Below are 22,096 nucleotides of genomic sequence, written 5' to 3'. Positions count from 1 at the left end.
ACATCCGATTAGCACATGCAGGAAGACCAAACTTGTCTCTCTAGCAAAACTGATTTTGTGTGAATTGGTGGTGTTGCTGCCAAATCAGCCTCCAGTGGAAGTGTGAGGGGGTGTCCGTTAAAACAAACAGTGAGATGTTTGAAAAGCCTATGACACGGAGGAAACAAAAATAAATAAATCAAAAGGACAGGAGAAAGTAGCAAGTTAAAAGGGTAGGTGGGAAACAGCGTGGAGAAGAACATCTATTTCCTTTCTTTCACAAAAAAGGCCATCTCATCTGTGGTAAGGCTGTGAAACTCTTGACTTTTATAATTTGCTAATTTGCTTGTTCCTGGGAGCTCCCAGTAAAAAGAATTTTACACTTAAGCTATAAAAGAACAGCAAGCATTAAGCTGTTCACTTCATTCAGGAACATATTACCTGTACTGATCACCTATCTGCAGACAGCAAGGTAAGTATCAAACAGGTCTGGACCAGACATATACACCACAGAACAGCACTCTCCATGTTGTGGAACCCATCTTCTTTCAGGCATAAAAGATAAGTTCTGGAATCTGCCCACCCTGAACCCCAGTGCCATTGGTACTGTCTGAAGAGCACTGGAACTGCACAGTTACTTTGCCACACTGAACTTCTGTCATCCCTTCCTGTCCAAAATAACTGAGTTCATTTCCATCCAGAATCACACTAGCTGTGTAAAAGGTATCTGGCTCGATCTGCACGGGGTACTCAAACCACACTGGGAAAGTGTTGCTAGATCCGTCAGAGAAGTACTTGCTCAAGTTTTGTCCTAGGATAACGCCTTGCCGTTTGAGTTCAATCTTGGCACTGTATTCGGCCGATCCACAGCTGGAGCCATAGAGCCCGAAGCCAGCAATGAAAACTCTCTTGTCAACAGCAAACTGTATGCTATCACAACGGCCCCTGTAGCGCCACTGGTTGCTGCGGTAGGCACAAGACTGGAAGCGGTGGCAGCGTTGCGGGACAAGGCCTTTCCGGGCATTGCTCACAAACTGCAGTTCTGGCTTTTTGGCAGCCGTGTACCAAAGGAAGATATCGTTTGTTTCATTGAGGGTCAGGATTCCGGACTGAGCAGCACCATTTGCAAAGTCATCAAGCGCCATTGTAGGGATGCGGATGAGATAGAGTGCCTTCCCAAGGACTTTGCGCTTGTTTTCTATGCTGGCAGGTAGTTCTTGGCGTTGACACTCTACTTCGGCCCAACTGAGAGCAGCTTCAAAAACCACAATTTCTTTGGCATTCAGGGTCTCCCTCTGGAGGATGCTTTCGAGTGTTTGAAAATCAATGTCACAGAAGCCTTCCGATTTCAAAGCCAGCTCTGCCTGGGCATCAATCACTTCCCAGCAGCGCTCAGTCAGGTCTGGTTCCTCAAATAAACAGCTCTGGGAGAGCAGTACACAAGCGTTTTTTGCACTCAGACTCGTCTCCAGGAAGTTAACACATGCACGGGCAAGATGAGGAACGATGTACTTCTTGGCAGCGTAAAGAGTTGCCAGAACTGTATCCGCAGCCAAGTCAATTTCATCACAATATATGTATCTGCAATAAAAGACACGCATGTAATACTGTTAACAAAACAGATGGACATTTTTCAAGAACACTAGTAGTGAAAGACACATGTATGATAAAACGCTAATATAGTTGTTCAGGAATTACGATTAATTTGTTGATTTATCATCTACCTTTTGTTAAGCTCATCAAAACCTCAATATGGGCGATTTTTTAAAGATGATGCCAAAATCTGCAAATGCTTAGGAGGCAATGTTTCATATGGTCTTTTTTCATTCCACAGCACTGCAATGCACTGAAACGGAAGTTGCCTTCATGAACAAGTGTGCCCTTAACTGGCAGCCCCATGAATCAATCATCTTAAGCTTTAGCTCATTACAGTGTAAAGTTGACAACCAATTTAACTTGGCGCATGGTGAAATATAATGGACTTGTATTTCAGGAAAAAATGTCAATAACTGCTCACGACAGACAAAAAGCACTTCTTCACAGAACATACAATTAAAATACAATCGTACCTTGGAAGTCAAACGGAATCTGTTCCAGAAGTCCTTTCGACTTCCAAAACATTCAGAAACCAAAGCGTGGCTTCTGACTGGCTGCAGGAAGCTGCTGCAGCCAACTGGAAGCCATGGAAGCCCCATCGGACATTTGGCTTCCAAAAACAGTTCGCAAATTGTAACACTCACTTCTGGGTTTGCAGTGTTCAGGAGCCAAAACGTTCGAGAACTAAGCTGTTCAAAAACCAAGGTACAACTGTACTGAATTCGCCAACACAACATGTGGTAATTACCACTGGCTTAGGTAGTCAGTAAAAGAGCAGACATATTTGTGGAAGACCGCTCTCTCTAAAATGCTTATTCACTATGACTTGTTAAATTGATTATTTAGGTTCAATAGCTGTGTCTCTCTTGATACCAGCTGCAGGCAGTGGAGGGGCTGCTTGTGGGCTTCACCAGGGGCTGGCCATGGATGGTGGTAAACTAGATGGACACCCTCATCCTATCATCTACAGAGATCTTATTTTCCTTGTTTCTGACAATTGACATTGCAATTGGATCACTCAAGAGAAGTGTTCAAAGTATTCCAGAGAACATCTTCCACAATCCATTGCACACAAGATTATGGGGCAGGTTGTAGTGTGCCTGCAAAAGATTGTTAGGGGAACTAGCTGGGTTCTGAAGCCAAACTTTAAGGTTGGGATAGTCCCCGTAAGAAGCTGATAGGCTGTCTCCCAAGTGAACTCACAGCATACTCCAAAAATGCACATCCAGTAGTACCCTTAGTTTCTCCTGCCTATCCTCCTCCAGCTCCCAAGCCCAATGAAGAAGAAGAGAAGGAGGCATTACTGGAGCACATGAACAAGGCAAAGATACTTCTCTTTCAATCTGGTTTCAGTTTTGCATACTCTGGATGCAATTCATGCTGAACATTCAACCTGACCATGATGAAAAGAGTTTGGAGCAGCCATATATGTAAGACTTGCAGATCACATTGGGAAACATAGCAATTTCTAGCAAAGTTAATTATTTGGAGGGAGGGAAATGGAACAAACTGGTTTTGATTTGGCACTGGGGGAAGGGAAGGAGGATGAAGATAGTCATGACAGTGTTTAAAAGCCATTTGTTGCTGGGGGGGGGGAGTGGCAGAATATTGTGAACTATATTTGTGAAGCTTTGATGTCAATTTCACTTAAGCTCTTGTTTAAAAGATTTGTGTTTACTTCTTTTGATTTTCCCTATGGGGAACTAGCTGCTCATTTACAAGGCAACCATAATCTCTCTTGGATGCACAATGTTTTAACACGTACTTCTAGCCCTTGAGATTTTCAGTGTCAAAAAGAATACAACATAGAAGACAGCACTTAGGGATGTTAAATATCTAACTTGCACAGCTATTATAAACAGTAGCAACAGGCTACTTTACCTGCGGTCGTTTTAAAATGAAACTTTTATTATAACAATGAAATTGCTTTGGGGATTTTTGGTGGATTAAAAGCAACTGTCAGACAAAAGCTTCGACTGTTTTAGTGACACTTAACCATACATAGAAATGATAACTAATACTTTAAGTAAAATGCATATTTTCCTTTTATGTTCAGGACAAATGTGCACATCACCAGTGTAGACGTTTTATGCATTCAAAACATGAGATATGGAAACCAAGTAGATTTTAACACCACATACTTTAACATATTGTACACATATTAGAAACCAGGGGCCTAATTATTTTTCTATTAAAATAATTTTAACCCTACTCTTCAACAAAAAACAGTCTCACAGAGTGGCTTACAAATATCAATAAGATATGCTTTAAGCCAGTTTACAGATTTACCTTTTGCTGTACCTTGCCTAGATGTGGTTAAATGTGTCTTTAGTGGGCCACTTTTCAACACTGCAAATAACACCAGGCAGTTTGGGGTAAATCTCACCAGCTGAAGTCTGAGGGAAATTTCTCCTCCACCCTGGTTTTGGAGATTTCCCCTACAAATGAAATACCAGCCTCAAAGAGGGACCTTCCTCAGGACTGTTATCAGGAGATGAAAGAGTTAAACAACTTGTATAGTTTGGTCATGAACTAGGACAATCAAGTACACCTAAGCCTACTCTAAGAGCCATATTTTTCTTTAATTGCAAAAATGTCTGGCTCCTAATTTTAGAGATGCTTTTTAAAAATTGCCACAGAAAGATAATGAACTGGTTATCACCAAAAGAAAAAAATCAAGAATGGAGATAACAGTGGCCTGGTTTGCACTCTCCCCTTCTTTCTTCTCTCCTGGCACACCTTAGCTATGGATAGTGAAAACATGCTATTTCCATTGTGGTGTTTCCGCTGCTACCCTATTTTGACAGGGGAGAGTCCAGCTCAGTGTAAATGCTTACTCTTACTCTTAAATCCGTGTTTCCAGAACTGTGCACACCAAGAGTACAATCAAGTGCACAGCAGAACACACACAAGCATCTACTGAAATCAAAGGCCTATTGAAATCAAAGGTTGTGAAGTGCCCTTAAACCTGTATTAGACTGTGCTCTGTTTGAGTATGCCTCCTAGTGCCTGCATTTAGGAAGATATAAACTCTTTCCACTGTAGAGCTGCATCAAGCAGTAAATCCGTTTTTTCTGGCACGGTAAGATTCAACCGAAGATCCCATATCTACCTAAGGCAACTGCTGGTATTTATAACCTGAACAGATCATACTATTCACCTGACAACATCCTATTTGCATCAGGACGTAACACCTATATTTAAATACTGCAACATTCGCAGCTTGACAGTTCTAGCCACAAATGACGACACAACTGTGTCTTGCCGGTTCGTACGTGTCATCTCCTTTCTTTGAAGCTCTTCACACATTCATGTGCTGACTAACCACAGCTACATACAGCAAAAGCACCCTAAGGAAAAGTTACAAAGTGCCCTTCAAAATTGCCAAGGCAATCCAGCCAGGAGAATAACATTTAGCAATTACTGTACATGGTTAGGCAAAGCTTGCAGGGGGATTCAATGGGACAGTGAAAAGATTCTTATAATATATGAGCACACATATAAAACAGTAACAGACGACACAGAGAAAAACAATGATTATTTTTTAATAAGAAATGCTAGATGTTTCCAAATACACATTCCAAATTAAATCCTGAGTTAATGGGCAATCATTGTTAGAAAGCAACTTGCTCTTATTTCCCACTCATCATGCAAGAAAAACAAGCCAGGTGGAGAGAGAAATCATCCCCCCATGCATGTCCTTTCTTCAGTTCGAACTTAAAATGCAGAAACCGCATTTAAGGAAATTACTATTATTTTTAACATTTGAAAATTCATCCTGCCTATAAGAAAACGTTATCATCAGTGACTGCACTTCAGAAGTTTACAGTATCATCAGAAGCTGCGCTTATCAGGAATAAAAAGGAATTGTGTCATTAGAAAAAGGGGTAGCACAAATAAATGCAGACCTGGTTCACCTGTAATGCTAAGCCAGTTCATGGTTTATTGGGAATGAGGAAACGTGTGAGATCTCAGAGTGAAGATTGTGTCCCATGGTTCGTTTTGCACCAGACAAACCACCAGCTGCAACCAAGGTTTGTTCTTGGTTTGCCATGCATTGTATCTCTGAAGTGAGTCAAACCATGACCCTGGATCATGGAAGGAAGACTAAGCCAAACCATGGCTTAGCCCCAGGAAGCATGACAGCAGCAAGATTGAAATAGGATTGTTGAGGCTGTGATCTTCACTCTGGAGACTTGCGTGCTTGCTCAGTTGTGCTAAGCCATGGTTTGGCTTGGTGTTGCATCTAAAACGGACAACAGTATAGCAGTAGTTTGGAATCTTTCCTTTTCACCCTGTTTCAAAGCTCTTCCTTATTATATTCCATTATTTATAAAGTATAAGGAAAAGCAGCTTGACCAATGTGAGCTGCTGACTAAATAAATATGCAGGAGATGTAGGCGGGGAGGGGAAGTGAAGGATTAATAATAGCAATAATAATAGTAGTAGTAGTAATAATAATAATAATAATAATAATAATAATAATAATAATACCCCACCCATCTGGCTGGGTTTCCCCAGCCACTCTGAGTGGCTTACAGCATATCTAAAATCATAAAACATGAAGTGTTAAAAACCTCCCAATACAGGGCTGCCTTCAGATGTCTTCTAAAAGTTGTGTAATTCTTTATCTCTTTGACATCTGAAGGGTGTTCCACAGGGAGGGATAAATAAAATATTCATTTTTAAAAGTCCTATAATTAACACACAACTACAGACACCGTATCCATAACCTAATGACTGCGTTTGCACATCAATTCTTTCTTTATGACAATGCCTAACTTTTTAACGTTGGCATTACCAGAGCAAGTACAAACAAATTCACTTCCAGCAATGAAGGATGCTTACTTCAGCATAGCGAGGAAAGCAGCAGGCTCCACATCTGGTATACGGATTTCATCTTTGTCCTCAGCAAGCTCTCCATAAAACATTGCATGGAATACAGAGCTTCCAACAGCTAAGACATACTGTTCAAAAAGGGAAATATTATTTCATGCTTTAGAACAAAATTCATCGCCAACAGAAAAGCAGAAATGTGGCAGCGCCACAGTGAGCATTAAGAATGAAGCCATGAAGGCAATCAACAGTAATGAGAGAGCACGGCATGGCTTCACTTTGCACTGTAAATTTTTAAAGCAAAACTCACTAAGAGAATCATGGAGAAACCCCATCCACAACCCTTGAACAGACTGCTATTCTAATACACTGCTATCCCCACTGGGAGGCAGTGTGTTGCAGTGCTTAAGAGTGTTATATGTGGAGGCCTGGGATCAGATTCCCACGTATGGGGTGACTCTGGACCAGCCGTTGTCTCAGCATAACCTACTTCACAGGGTTGTTGTGAGTTTTTAAAAGGAGGGCAGATTGGTGGGAGGATAGGATAATAATGTCATAAATCAGTAAAACAAGATTTTGGAGGGGGTAATATTGTACTGCACAGTTGAGGAACATGTTGAACTCCCAACTCTCATCCCCAACAGCTAGCATGGCTGGGAACTGTGGTCCAGAAACAGACACAGATTTCCCCAACCTTGTACAGTATTACAGTAGCAAAGGTATTTAACTGGAGGGGAAACTGCTAAAGCATTTCACCAGGCAAAGATGCTTAAAAGCTTCCATAATTATGTCAGTTCCAGTACCCAAGCCTCCCACACTAAGTTACAATGGCAACAGTTGATGTTTCCCTTGCTTTTCCCATGTCAGATCTAGTAATGCAGCTGTTGCTTACTTTGTGTCCTGGCAACCGCTGGGTCCCACCTGGTGGACCAACCACAAAATGAACATCTGCCATCAAGTCATTGTTGAACATTACTGCATTTCTACAAACAGAGACAATAAGTTATTTTAGGGTTTCAGCATCCCATACCTGCAATTCAGCTCATTAAAATGTTACAATCTTTCAAGAGCAACCAAGAAAACACACAAACACAAAGAGAGAAAGAATAGTCCTTTTTCAAAAAAGCAGAACAGATTTCAAATGACTTTAATAATCATTAAATGTACCAAGGTATGTCCTTTTTTAATAAAAAAAAAAGTAAGACACTGCAAGAAAAACTTAGCAAGAACTTTTGTAAAAGTAAAAATGCTAAACTGTGTGATCAAATATGAAGATTAATACGGCATGAATGTGCCTTCATGAGAGAAGAATGCCTAAGAGGTTAAAGCAAGGCAGCTTGCATGCAAAAATATTCTTCATTATCAGGCGAAAAAATAACAAATGCACAAGGGGAAAGTAAGAGCATTTCCCCTTCTTTGAGCACTGCCTAATGGGAAGGCATGCTGTTCGAAAAGAGGGCACACATCTCACTACAGATTGCCACTGAACTGAAAAGCACAATTAAGAAACCATTTCCCGACTTGCTTACCTTTCTCGGATGGTGGGGTACAGTCCTTGCCAGTTTGGAGCTGGGATGATGTTGTTGTTATTGATGTTTTGCTGGTGGTATTGCTGGACAGCAGTGGTGTTACTGTTCGCCGGCTTCTTTCGGGGGAAAATATCAGCAGCCATCTTCTTCTTCTTTTTAGTCTTCAAGGTAATGATTTCATAGCAAACTGGAGGTAACTTGCTGCTGCTGCTGCTGCCGCCACTGCTACTGCTTGCCTTCTTGGAGCTTTTCTTGGACCTGTTCTTAACTGTCTCTGGAAGCATCAAGAAGAAGGTGAGACATTTCATGTTCTTTCCCTTGTCATCTACCATGAGTATCCTTGTCTGTGTAATCAGATAGCCTAACTAAGTAGAACAGAGGCAAGCAGAAAGGTACCGAACAGAGCTGCAAGGCTGAGATTGTGTGTTTCTTTTTCCAGCAAGGCAAGGTGACCTTTTTTCCCAGTATGCTGAATTAAGGTATTAGCTTTTTAAGTTTGATCCAATACTTGATCTGTCAAACTCCTCCCCATCATGACTCCCAGCTTCATTTGCTTGCGAGAGAGCTTTGTTGTGTGGCAAAACAAAGTAGGAGAGCAAGATATGCTGCTGCTGCTGCCTGCTTGTCAGCTGGCGCGAGTTGTGTGTTGAATGGATCTGAGTGCAGGAGGTGTTAGAGCCCTGCAGATGGAGTCAGACAAGCAGCGTTCTGAGCCAATAGCTGAAGTCACAAAGAGCGATTGGACCAGCAGCACAGCGACACAGTGTGCATATAGCTCTAATATTAAAGAGCCGGTGGCTGCACTCTCATTTAATGATCGGTTTAAGTAGAAAGGCAAACCGCTCGCACAAAGTGAATGATACAAATGTGTTTTCTATTGGTCTTTGGCTAATAATTTCCCCTTGAAGCCATACTAATTTTCAAACATGAACATCATTTTAAAGAACCCAAGAAAATAAAAATGAATGTGCCTCACCACCACCAACAAAATCCTGAGAAACGTTTGCAAGCAAGGCAAAAAGGGAAGTGATTTTTTTCTTGTAAATAATTTCCCATTATAACTGCAAATGTTAAATTGGATAAATTTAGTATCCAAATTAAAGCAGATTAACTTGCAGCATAAAAATGGACTGATACGGTTTAACAGTCCCTCTCCAGTGTAGTTTATACTCTGGAGCTTAATGAATAGAGATGAGGTCACCACATTAGCTTTTAACTCACTACGTTTCCTGAGAACATAACAGTCCTTGATAGACATCCCAAATCACTAAGCAAAGGCTAATTAGGCCAAATTATACCACTGGTGATTGCACAGAATCACAGCAAAACTTCCATGTGTACAAGAAACATACAATATCAAATTAGACATGAATTTAAATTGTTTAAAGAGAGAGAGAGAGATATAAACTTCTTGCATTTGAAAGGGTCTAAACTAAAGTAATTATGGTTTATTATGTGTTGGCATGTTGCTTAATGCATCCCACCAATTGGATGTGTTGTAAGTACAGGATCTGGTGTTAGCCCCCTCCCTGGCATAAACTCACCCCTTCCTTCAGGGCTTGGATCCACCTCTGCTTCCTGCATTAGTACATGTATAGCTCCCCTCCCTCAAAGCAGAGTGAGTTGGGTGAAGGGGGGGTACTGCAAGCACTTTGCACTGTACCCAAAGGGTTGGGCAGGTTTCAAGCTTGCAGGATCTACTTTTATTTGCTTTTTAAAAAAAAGATTTGGAGGGGCCGGCAAACACTGAGAATTAAGGAAGAGCGTGCCTCTGAGCATATCTGCTGAAGGTTCCCCCCCCCCAATTATAAAAACTGAGCTTACAGTTCTTTTGCACAAAAACGCATGTACAGATTCTTCCACCAAGCATTCTTAAATTTCAGCAACCCATGTGAATTATTTCTAAGACATTAATTATTTGCTATTGTTGACCACTAAAAGTCAGAAACCCACACTCATCCACTGCAGACCTTCTACCAGAAGACCCCAAATCTACCTTCTGCTCCTCCTGGGCTAGAGCATTCCACTCTCTCGGCACAAGGCTGTGTTGGCAAATTTCTAAAATAAGGGTTCACTGAGTGGTACAGTACCAAGCTGGCATCTCACTTTCAAAACATGTTGTTCAAAACACCATCAGCATCACAAAAAAATTAGAAGTTAAAAAGCCATCACTTTAGGGTACCAGAAACAAAACATCAAACAGGTTTCAAAACTAACCCCTCTTTCTAGAAGCCTGCATCTCAAGAGTTGCCAGCTTGTTTCTGGTTAAACGTGAGCACTTCTGAAAACAGGTCAATGATGCAAAAAGGCGCCTGATAATAGAATAATCGGAATGTGATAGGATGCAATCATCCTACAGAGGTGCACAACTACAGTGGGGTATAAATTCCAGACACAGAAGAAGCTGTACAAGTTGCATCCTACCCACTAGCCGTAATTTCTTGATAAAAAGTTGCCTGCAAATATTGAGCCTACAGTCTTGAGCTGCCTAGCTCATGCATTACGAACATGGTAACTGCAAGATCCCATTCCTTTCTCTGTTCCACCTCCCATAGAATTAAGCTTGAAATAAACATTTTTATTGTAGCCAATAGCAGGCTTCTTTGACGCCTTCCTGCAATGTAGGGAGCGATTTCAGGGGTTTGTGCGTGTGTGACACCTGGGAATGGAGAGCTAACACTTTTGAAGCCAAATTGCTGACAGAGGGGAGAGTGTGCGATGGCAGTGCATGTTTAACTGCGCTAGCTGTGTCAGTATGGTGGCCACATCCGTTTTTCTGGTTTGCAAATGTGCCTTTGGCCTCCAAAAGGCTGGAGCCCTCTGCGGGTGCACCATGGACATCAAAATGCCACACAGATTAGTGATAAGCAGTCCCACTCAGTCGCCAGAGTTGCCCTGAAAACATTACCATTACTCAGCAGTGCCTTATGTACAACACGAATAGTGCTGTGTCATACTACCAGAATTCAAATCTTATGTCCTGCTGGTGCAGGAGCACATGCTGAATGCCCCCCATCCTGGCAATTTTAGGAAGAGTGCTTTGTATTACAGGGGTGTTTGCATTTTATGTAGGTCAGGCGTACATAAATTTCTGGCAACAACCCTGAGCTCCTAAAAGAATTACTGCATCAAATACTAAATCTGATTATGGGAGAGAGGAAGGAAACTTAACACTAGAAAGAATTCATTGGTTTTGGGGGTGCCCCGTTTAAGAATCTACATGTGTTTTGTTTGGGGAGAAGGGGGACTTCAAGCTGAAGCCAGAGAGAATTAATTTAAGATGGATTCAAAAAGGATCTGGTACTATACCTTGTAGGACAAAATACATGGTTTGGAGGGACAAAGGCTTGTAGAGAATGGATCTCTGATAAAAATGACAACTAAAAGGACAACCAAATGGCTTTTAGCTACAGTTCCACTCACAGAGACCATGTTCCATATTTATTATTTATTTTATTTCTGTATCACCCATCATCTGAGGATCACACGATCACAATATAACAAAATATCTAGCCCATAAAATATTTTTCTGAGCCTTATATGGGTAGGCAGTCTTAGCTAGATTTTCTTAGCACAAGCAAGGGTGATGCATCAGTGGATGGCTTTGTTCAATCCAGAAATATGTAATTATGTGTTATTAAACGGTTATCATAGATAGATAGATAGATAGATAGATAGATAGATGATAGATAGATAGATAGACAGACAGATAGATAGATAGATATAGTAAAGGTTGTTATGTCTTAAAATATTTACAAGTATTCCAATACAATAATTTTCCAGTAAAGCTTTGAATATGCTTGAATATATGTTTTGAATGAAAAGTGCACTTTATTTTTTTCCCTTTTCAAATATTTCAATTCAACTAATCTGGACTATTGTATTTTTGTCCCAGTTATTCATACAGCATATATAATTTGTTTACTAACTCTTAAGGCAAACATGCTAAAGGAGATCTCCACTGAGAGGGCAAAGGGGGGGAAATCACTTCTTTTTCAGCTTCTTCTTTTTTTTACAGGAAAGCCCACACTGCTATAAGCCCAGTATTAGTCAACATGATTGCCAGGAGCTTTCTGGGATTCCTTCGGTAGAAAGTCTTTCTGTTTAACTGTCTAGGGAATTCTGCCCCAACCACAAAATAACACTAAATAAGCCATTTGTGTGGTGTAGCATTTGGTTCCCTCTGTTCAGATTGACTTCCTCTTAGGCATCACTGTTCTTTTTTAAATTTGATCCTCATTCTGCTTCCTTCCTTTCCTGTATGTTCAGGCCTTCCCTAGCAACAGTGTCCTCCTATAGGAATACCCACGTCAGAGTTGGAAAACTGAAGTGTCATAAAGACAGAACCCTTCAGGACTGAAATTGCATCTAGGACTAATTAGTGTACAGTCATTTTGTTCCACCAAACAGCTTTAAATGGAATGGAATAATATTTTAAGTTTCCCTGCTACGCTGTATGATTTTACCAGTATGGCAATACTTATTTTCCCACTGTGCATTTGACAAAATTACCAAGAAACGTTTAGAGTGCTAGCTATGCATAATTTGCTTCTTGACAATACAATTAAGGGGAAAACACCATGATTAATCTCGGAAACAAATACAGTACAGAGAAGTGCGGGTTTAGCCCTCTATAACTCTATAATGGTTATTTTCATTAAGTACTTTAAAAAAGAAATAGCCATCTGTTTCATTTAGTTAAACAACAACAGAATTGTAATTTTCCCAATCATACAACCTTACACTAGTTAACATACTTAGCGAATGTATTCATTCCCATATACTGTACTTCATTAGAAGATGTTGTCAATTTAACGACTGAACAGTATTCACATAGCATATAGGAACGCTAAACCTGAACGGAAACATTAAGCACTGACCATCATGTTATCAATATTTACCTATAAATCCAAACCTGGAGTCAAAGCAAACTATCAACAAATTCAACAGTGAAGTCAAGGTGGCTACAAAGCACCTAAAATGTAATCCTGAGAGCTAGGGTTAGATTTGGGATGGAGAACCTGGGTTCAAATTCACACTTGGTCATGAAATTCACTTGGAGAAAATAACAGATATCTACAAAATGGTGTCATCATCAGACCACAGTACACAGTCCCTCCCATTATTCTTGTTACCAGTTAAGACAATATTCCATTGCCATTTTAAGATGCATGCAACAGCCAAATCCTGTTGTGGGAGAGGGGAGGACACATTTATTCACTAAGAAGTAAACCACTTTGAACCCTGTGGGACTTAATGACAGTAGATACACTTAAGACTACGCTACTACAAGTTTTGCCTACACTATGCTTAAGTTGCAGATTAATGTTGATTTGGCACAAATGCTACTCATCTGCCCTATATTGATTTAATAGACATAATCTTGTGGTATTAATGACCGACTCCATTAAATCTTTAATTGCAGGGTATAACTTGCTCTTTGATTAATTGGTGGGGCTGACAACCACAGAACCTAGCAGCAGCCACCCATCATGTCAAAATGGTGGAAAGCAAGGTACCCCACTGGTTCTGCTATTTGGCTTCATCTCTTGCTATTTTCGTACCACTGAGTCATTATAAGAACTCTGTAATTTAAGAATTGGTGCCTGAGTTTGCTTAGTTTCCTCTTCCCTCCTTATCCCCTTTTTGAAAAAACAAAATCGAAAATTCTTTCTAGTAGCACCTTAGAGACCAACTGAGTTTGTTCCTGGTATGAGCTTTCGTGTGCATGCACACTTCTTCAGATACCACACTTCTTCAGATATCCCCTTTTTGTTTTGTGTTGTGTATTTTAGACTGTAAGCATACAGGTGGGGAATTTCTTGTTTCTCGTGATTTTATATAAGCTGCTGTGGGAGTTTTTTGGGAGAAAATTTTGGTAGATTTGCTTTAAATAAATAAAGCTTATTACTTTTAAGGAGCAACTTCAGATGCGATTCATCAGAATGTCCCTATCCATTTGGATACAAAGCTCGTCTTCTCGTGATCTACAACTGTTTCTTGTGGAAGCCACTACTGTTATTAAGCTTATAAGAAGCAAAGGGCTTACTCACTTTATATTTTTCAAAGGACTGCTATGCTATCACTTGTCTTCTTGAATGCCTGGGAAATACAACCAGGCCTAGACAGATGCAGATTAAAAATATTTCATGTGTGAATATGCAGGGTAGTTGGTTATTCTTTTTTCAGACAACTCTTCCCTTTATCATTTTCATTTTCTTATCCACAGTTCACTTAAACTTACAGCCCTTGGGTTGGGGGGGGAGGGGAACCAAAGCTTGCACATATGTAATGTATCTTTTACAGCAAAGCCACCAACCTACTAACACTAAGATTCCCTTCTAACAGCAATAGCCAGTTTGCCAGAGCAGGCAGTTGCAAACCAAAGTTCATGCCACTACTTTCAAATATGGATCTTCCTATGATACTGAGACCCTGGATGCAGTTTTGAGACATTTTAATGTTTTACTCAGGTGTGTTCAAGCATCCTTGCAAATATGCAAACACTGAAACCATGGATGCGAGCAGGGGTCACATACAAGCCTCATCCCTAGTGTCACCAGGCACGCTGGCTCCTGTTCAGATCTTGGTGCAACTAACACAAAGGTTTGAAGGAAGTATTGAACTGCACTCTGCTGAAACCTCCCTGCTACTGGGAACCATGGTAAGAAAGGGCTCCAAATCAAGGGGAGTTTCCTAAGTGGGTTTATAGCAAAAAGCACTTTAAATTCCCCTTCTAATCACACAAAGGTCTAAACACGAGTCCACACATCTGGGGACATTGAGGGTAGGACTTGCATGTGTGAACATCCACTTTCTAAAGTGAACCCCTGAACTCTCAATATCTAAATTCTTCTGTCAGGTGAAGAAACATTTAAACATGGTATTTCTTTGAGCAATGACCAATAACTTGCTGACATGGGTAGAGTATTTTAGAGTGGCAGCACCTACACTTTGGAACAGCACTCTCCCACTGTGGCTACCCAGAAGAAATTAAGGCTTGGTATCATATAAATATTTAAATGAATTTAACCAACCAGTTTATAACTCTACAATAGTTTATACTTTGAACTCGTATACAAGCAAGGAGTGGGGTTATGTCAATGACAGAAAATAAACCGCACCCTGGTAATTACAAAAACAGCCCAAGAGTTCAGAACTAAATTGATTACATAGAATCTGGAAGCAGAGAACTACTGGAAGAAGAAAACAATGTATACTGTTAGCAACACAGAACAGTGTTGTGCCAGATGCAAGGAACATAACTTGCAATGCTGTTTTAGGTCTATAGCTGTACCCTTTGATTTCTGTGATAAGCCTGGGAAAGGTTATAATAATAATGGTTCAGAAACAGGCAATCAAAATGATCAAAGGGGTGGAGCAACTTCTCAACGAAAAAAGTTTAAAACATTTGGTGCTTCCTTAGTTGGGGGGGGGAATGTGTACTGCTGGGGCGGGGCGTGATAGGGGTGTATAAAATTATGCAGGGTGTCCCATCCACTTTGTCACAGAAAATAAAATTACTATTTTCTCCTCCTCTCATAACACTAGAGCCAGGAGCTAGCCAACAAAGCTGCTGGAAGTTTGAGGACAGGCAACTAGTAATCATGATGGCTTTGTACGGTATCTGAGGTACTATGCCTCTGAATAAGGTAAGGTAAAAAGGGAAAGGACCCCTGGACCGTTACATCCATTCAAAGGTGACTATGGGGTTGCAGCGCTCATCTTGCTCCAGGCCAAGGGAGCCGGCATTTGCCCAAAGACAGCTTTCCGGTACATGTGGCTAGCATGACTAAATTGCTTCTGGCTCAACGGAACACCGTGACGGAAACCAGAGCGCACGGAAACCCCATTTGCCTTCCCGCCACAGCGGTACCTATTTATCTATTTGCACTGGTGTGCTTTCAAACTGCTAGGTTGGCAGGAGCTGAGACAAAGCAACGGGAGATCACTCCACCGCAGCGATTCGAATCGCCGACCTTTTGATCACCTAGCCCAAGTGGCTCAGTGGTTTAGACCACAGCGCCACCCGTGACCCAAACCTCTGAATACCACTTGCTGGGAACTGAAAGGAGGAAGAGTGCCCTTGCACTCATATCCTGCTTATGGGCTTCCCAGGGGCATCTCATTCACCACTGTGATGACAGGATTCTGGCTTAGACGGACCTTTGGTTTGATCCAGCATGGCTTTTCTTATGTTCCTAAGTTTGAATATGTGAACATCCACTATTATTATTTTTTATCTTTTGGATGCAAAGAGATTAAATACTGCCCTAGTTCGTTGTTAAGTTGCTTTTCAATTTTACCAGGCACCACAAACTTAGCTTTAAAATGCCATGAGCGATGCAAATGTGCCAGTTGGGCTCCTTTAACATGCAGGTGAAAGCCTTTGCTTCATATTAACTTCATAATTTCAGGAAATTAGCAAGATTCCAATTTGCATAAATCTTCCCCATTTGTGGATGTTTTGTTCTGACTGAATGCTCTCAAGGCACGATGAATATCAAGCAGAATTTTCATTTGAAAAACTAGATCTATTATTGAATTTTTTAATATTTTAGTCACAATCTGCCTATTAATTCATTTATGAGCCAATATTTTTACTGCAATTCTTTGCCTACCTCTTTCCGTTTTAAAAGTGTGTACTCCATATTCATGGCTTAGCAAGGAACAATGTGTTTGGTTTTCTTAACACCCTCTGTTTCCAAATGAATAGTCCCCCTCCCCCCCACCCACACACCAGTAAGAGACAGCTCTCTGGGAGTAAGAAACAAACTATTTATTAATACAATCTATATGACAAGCAGAGAGCTGTGTACACAGTTTAATCATTGGTGGGACCTACAAGGAAGTGGTGACATGACTGGCAGAACAATAAATACTGTATGTATTTAGTAAAGGCCTTGTTAAGTTCTTTTGGCTGCTACATACACACTACTTCTGCATTACCTGTATTCTTTATTATCAACATAAATAATAATAATGTAGCATAAATCTTTAGAATCCTACTTTAAGAACCATAAACATGCCAGTGCATGAATACAGTCCATGTGTCTCTTACAACTGATGGGAAAACATGCTGGTGAGGAACAACAGATCATAGCTGTCAACTTTTCCCTTTTTTAAAGGGAAATTCCCTTATTCCGAATAGGATTCCTCGCAAGAAAGGGGAAAAGTTCACAGCTATGCAACAGATGCTGGAAGTTTCTCGAGGTGTCCTGGATTTGCCAAGCTGCTTCCTATAGACAAGAGTACCCAAGGGGCAATCAGATACCTAGATTTCAGATTTCTAACACCAGGCTCAAGACTGGAGGAGGGAGTTCTCTAATGTGGCTGACTATCTGATGACTTCCTGCTCTTTCAAACACTTCTCTGAGATATAAATGCATGCACGCAAGGGCCGTAGGATACCCCAACAAAAGAAACCCACCAATATGCAAGGTTATTCTGTAACCCCCTTTGGGGAAAAGAAAGGCAATCATAATAAAGATGCAATCCAATACCCACTTACTTTGGATTAAGCCCCACTAAATGCAATGATACTTGCTTCCGAGTAGACAGAGGTAGGATTGCACTGCAAGTTACTTAAATTGGAAAACTGCACCACATTCCTTTCATATTTACTGCCCTAGTGACTAGCACTGTACCAACCATCCAAAGATTTTGAGGCAGCACTGAAAACACTGAGAACTTTTTTCATGTTGTTCTCATTGGTTTTTTCACTTGAACAACAGCTCAAACATATCATTCATGTGTGTGTGTGTGTAAAATTGACAGCTATTTCAACAACTTGAATAATGCCACTTTGGTGTTTAAGAACATGGGTGAATTTCATATCCTCCACCATAAAAAGATATGCTGCTTCTCAGTAGTGGGACACGGCCTATTCCAAGCTGGGGAAGTGGGTTCTCTGCAAAAATGCTCAGGGCCCCCTCCATCTTTCCCCAGTGGGAAAACATCCCTGCCACACTGCCCAAAGGGAGACGCAAAGCATTTAAAGGCAACAGCTGCCACCACTGCTTGCTCACCTGAATGAACAACAGAGGCAGTTGCAGGAAGCAGAAGCTGTCACCTCTGTTCTCTCTTTCTTTAGGTGGTACAGCAGTTAGGTCTGTGCATTGTGGACTTAGGTCTTCTCCACCCAGAAGCAAAGAGCAAATGGGCAGAAACTGCAGGTGCACCTTCTCTTTGAACTCCCTGTGCTGCTTACATGCCTTAGTGGGCAATGCAGCAGTGAAGAAACCTGGAAGAAGAAGCCACTGCCCTTGTTCACTTTCTATCTCTGGGCCGTAAGGTCCTTGGGATTATCTGCCACATCAACCAAGAGAAGATAGCCAGTGTATGGAGGCAGCTGACAAAGCAGCAGAGGCAATAGCTGCTGCCATCACGGCAAAGTGGTTAGTTGTGTTGTGCCAGTCAGAAACAGAAAAATAACAATAATTTTATTATTTATACCCCGCCCATCTGGGCGGCTCCCAACCAAACACTAAAAACAGGATAAAACTTCAACCATTAAAAACTTCACTAAACAGGGCTGCCTTCAGATGTCTTCTAAAAGTCAGATAGTTGTTTATTTCCTTGACCTCTGATGGGAAGGCGTTCCACAGGACGGGCACCACTACCGAGCAGTCCCTCTGCCTGGTTCCCTGTAACCTCACTTCTCACAGTCAGGGAACTGCCAAATGGCCCTAGGTGCTGGACCTCAGTGTCCAGGCAGAACGATAGGGGTGGAGACGCTCCTTCAGGAGCAACAGAAAGCAACTGAGAGGCAGAAGTGACCCCAAGAACATAAACAGAGTCCTGCTGGACCAAGCCAATGGCCCATCTAGTCTAGCATCCTGTTTTCACAGTAGCCAACCAGATGCCTGTGGAAAACAAAGCCCAATACACCACATGGTGCAAAGGAACATGGCAAGCTCCCTGCTACCATTGCTCCCTGTGAGCAGCAGGTATCTCTGCTCCCCTGCCTCTATAAGGCAAGGGGCTGCCCTGGGCCCAATCCCCAGCACTCCGGAGGGAGATGGTGCAGGAGGAGGCAGGCAAGCAGAGATGACTCCTGCTTTGACCTGCCACATGCCCACCTGCTTTGCTGGAAAAGGAAGTGCTGTCATTGCTGTCCCTACCTTAAATGCCACCGCACACAGGAGGGAGCCCAAATCTCCAGAGGATCCCCCTTCCACCCCCAGCAGTGGCTGCTACTTCTCAATGGCAGCTAGTGAGTGCTGCAGGGGTTTCTGCAGTGCCAACCCCCAGTACTGCCCTGCAGAGCTGCTGCCAGTCAGCATATACAAAAAGTTAGATGGGCCAATGGTTAAATGTCGTATAAGGCAACTTCTTAAGTTCCTATAAGTGGTAAAAAGATGTATTCATCACTTCTGAAGTTATAGTACATTTGGCAACATATGCATATAAATCCCTTAATGTTGTGAAGTATTATTAAGTAGCATGTCAAGGAGAAAGCTGCAGGCTTAGCCTTTCTCGGACTAGCTTCACACACAGTGACCAATCTCTCATTGGTCCAAGTCTTAACTAGCAAAAACCTTCCTCCAGGCAAGAGAACAAAAATCCCTGCAAACAAAAAAGTTTGGGTGCCAAGCTAAAACATTCATTTTCAATCAGCAGATAGGAATGGAAAGGTTTTAATCTAGCCTTATCCCCAATACAGCTTTCTGCTTGTAAGAAATTGTGTGCGTGTCTGCAAATTCTATGCATACTTGCCCAGGAAGTCCCACTGAATGCAATGGGACTTGGCTTCCTACTTGCAGGAAATTGTGTGTGCATGGCTGCAATCCTATCTGCCTGCGGGAGGAAGTCCCACTGAACTGAATGGAGCTTGCTTCTGAGCAGGCATCCCCAGGATTGCAGAAGGATGAGGGTGGGGGAAGCAGAGAGTTATCTCATCACTCAGGATCCCCACCTGCGGCCTGAGGTCGATCGGGTTGGTCTTTAGGAGGAAAAACTAGGCCAAAACCTTTAAAAAAGAAGCAGTACAGCAAGGAGGAGGGTGGTGGTGGTGGAAGAGAATAAGAAAAAGTGCCAAGGGAGAGGGAGGGATATCGCCATGGCACCCGAACTGCAGAAGGCCCGGCCCGTCTCATCCCAGCCCCCACCCGAGGTAAGACCCAGCACCTTTCGCTTGCCCCGCTGCTAAGCCAGTCCCGCCGCCGCCCCAGACCCGCCATTCCCCGGCGGCCAGGGCCGGGCCTCTCTTCCCGCCGCACCGGGGCCTTCCCGAGGGAGGGCCTGCGGGGCGACGGAGGGAGAAGCCGAGCCCGGGCCCGGGCCACCTACCATCGCTGCCCCCTCCGTCCTCCTCTATCCGTCGCGGGCGGCGAAGCGGCTGAGGCGGGTCGCCTCCCCCCTCGAAGATGAGGAGGAGACGGCCGGGTAAGGGACGGCGGGGCCGGGCCGCGGGAGCGCGCCCGCCGCCCCACGTGCGCGCTCCCAGCGCTAGGGGGGGGGAAGCGGGAAAACCTGTGAAGAGAAAAAGCGCGGGATATAAAATCGGCGGTTGTCGAGGGAAAGGAGGTGCTTTTGGCGCGGCTGCGTCGTGTGAACGCGGTCAACCCCAAACAAGGAAACAACCCCACGACCCAAAAAACATGTGGCTTCATGGCCGATAGAAATTTTCGTTTCCTTAAAAAAAAAAATTGCGTTTGAATGATTTTTCGTTACAAAGGATTACTATTATTATTATTATTATTATTATTATTATTATTATTATTATTATTATTATTATTATTATACCCCGCCCATCTGGCTGGGTTCCCGCAGCCACTCTGGACGGCTCCCAACAGAATATTTGAAACACGATAAAACATCAAACAAACATTAAATTAGGTATAATGGAGGAGAGGAAGGGGATGATAATATCAGGAATAGCCACAGCGAGTCAAGAGCATGGGGCTGTCGCAAAACGTGGATTAATAGAACATATTATTATTTTTTTGTAACATTCACACGACAATGCCCTTTGCCAAAACGTGAAAAGGCATAGCCACCCACCCATAACTCCTACAAAAGTGGTTTGAAAGGCCAGAGACAAAGGCTGATCGGTGAAAGGACTCTTCAGGGAGTGCATCCCACAAGCAACCCAGTCAGATGGGTGGCGTGTAAGTAGTAGTAGTAGTAAAAAGGTAAGGGACCCCTGGACGGTTAAGTCCAGTCAAACTTGACTCTGGGGTTGTGGTGCTCATCTCGCTTTCAGGCCAAGGGTGCTGCCGTTTGTCCGCAGACAGCTTTCCGGGTCATGTGGCCAGCATGACAACTGCTTCTGGCGCAATGAAACACTGACGGAAACCAGAGCGCATGGAAACGCCGTTTATCTTCTCGCCGCAGTGGTATCTATTTATCTACTTGCACTGGCATGCTTTTGAACTGCTAGGTTGGCAAGAGCTGGAACAGAGCAATGGGAGCTCACTCTGTCGCGGGGATTTGAACTGCCGATCTTTTGATCAGCAAGCCCAAGAGGCTCAGTAGCTTAGACTACGAAACAGTTGAGAATAGTTGCATTTGGCTCTGCATTTAATTTTTTTCTTGCAAACTTTGAGGTTGTTTTGACCAGGACCAGATTCTCAAAACAGGATCTTGGTCTTGGCCTGCGATCCATGAATTTCATAAGGCTCGTGCTTGTTTTGATGACAGTACCGGCACCGGAGGGAGGAAAAGTTACTGAAATATGAGTGCTTTTTTGTAGAACAACAAAGGTTTGTGAAGCCAATCTGGTGCTTCTGCCCATGTGTTTGCAGCATGGCAATCTCCCCGCCACCTGGACTTCCTCCAGTGCCTCCCACAGTAAAACCCCACTGCTTCCCACAGTGAAACAACTGGCTGGAGGACTGGTTGAGCACTGGGGTGGCCCCACCGGCTACCTGGGTTTACTTCCAAGTAAACGTTTAGGATGTGTATTGCAATTGAATTGGCATAAATAACAACTGATAAAAGAAAACAAGGGCCTTCTATAAGCAGGATCAGGCTGCTAGTTCATTCACATGCATCGTTCCTCCCCCCCCCCACCCCCGGACACTTAAGATTGCTGATATTGTCTAAACACAAGGGAAATCAAAACATGCTGTTGGCAGTGTATGTTGAAAAACACATAGCAGGATAGTGAGCTGATGGATTCATTTCAAGAACCATTTCTTTCTAGAACGAGT

At 42.5% G+C, this 22,096-nt stretch overlaps 1 protein-coding gene across 2 annotated transcripts; it reads right to left on the bottom strand.

Annotated features, from left to right (window-relative positions):
* Positions 1 to 278: 278 nt before the first annotated feature.
* On the bottom strand, positions 279 to 20,302 carry BTBD3 (BTB domain containing 3). 2 transcript variants are annotated; one of them, XM_033142871.1, is made up of 5 exons: positions 20,232 to 20,302; positions 7,941 to 8,214; positions 7,304 to 7,394; positions 6,424 to 6,542; positions 279 to 1,560 (listed from the first exon to the last, which is right to left on the bottom strand). In XM_033142871.1, exons 2-5 carry the CDS (start codon positions 8,081 to 8,083, stop codon positions 528 to 530), a joined length of 1,386 nt encoding a protein of 461 aa, XP_032998762.1. In that variant the 5' UTR covers positions 8,084 to 8,214; positions 20,232 to 20,302; the 3' UTR covers positions 279 to 527. The 2 variants fall into 2 exon arrangements, with proteins under 2 accessions (XP_032998762.1, XP_032998761.1); XM_033142870.1 differs by lacking the exon at positions 20,232 to 20,302 and having other exon boundaries at positions 7,941 to 8,777.
* Between the last annotated feature and the right edge of the window lie 1,794 nt (positions 20,303 to 22,096).

This window comes from Lacerta agilis, chromosome 3 (assembly GCF_009819535.1).
Source record: "Lacerta agilis isolate rLacAgi1 chromosome 3, rLacAgi1.pri, whole genome shotgun sequence".
In the NCBI taxonomy this organism is placed as follows: domain Eukaryota; kingdom Metazoa; phylum Chordata; class Lepidosauria; order Squamata; family Lacertidae; genus Lacerta; species Lacerta agilis.
The sequence above is the reverse complement of the archived record's forward strand: the minus strand, read 5'-3'. Positions and strand labels throughout refer to the sequence as shown.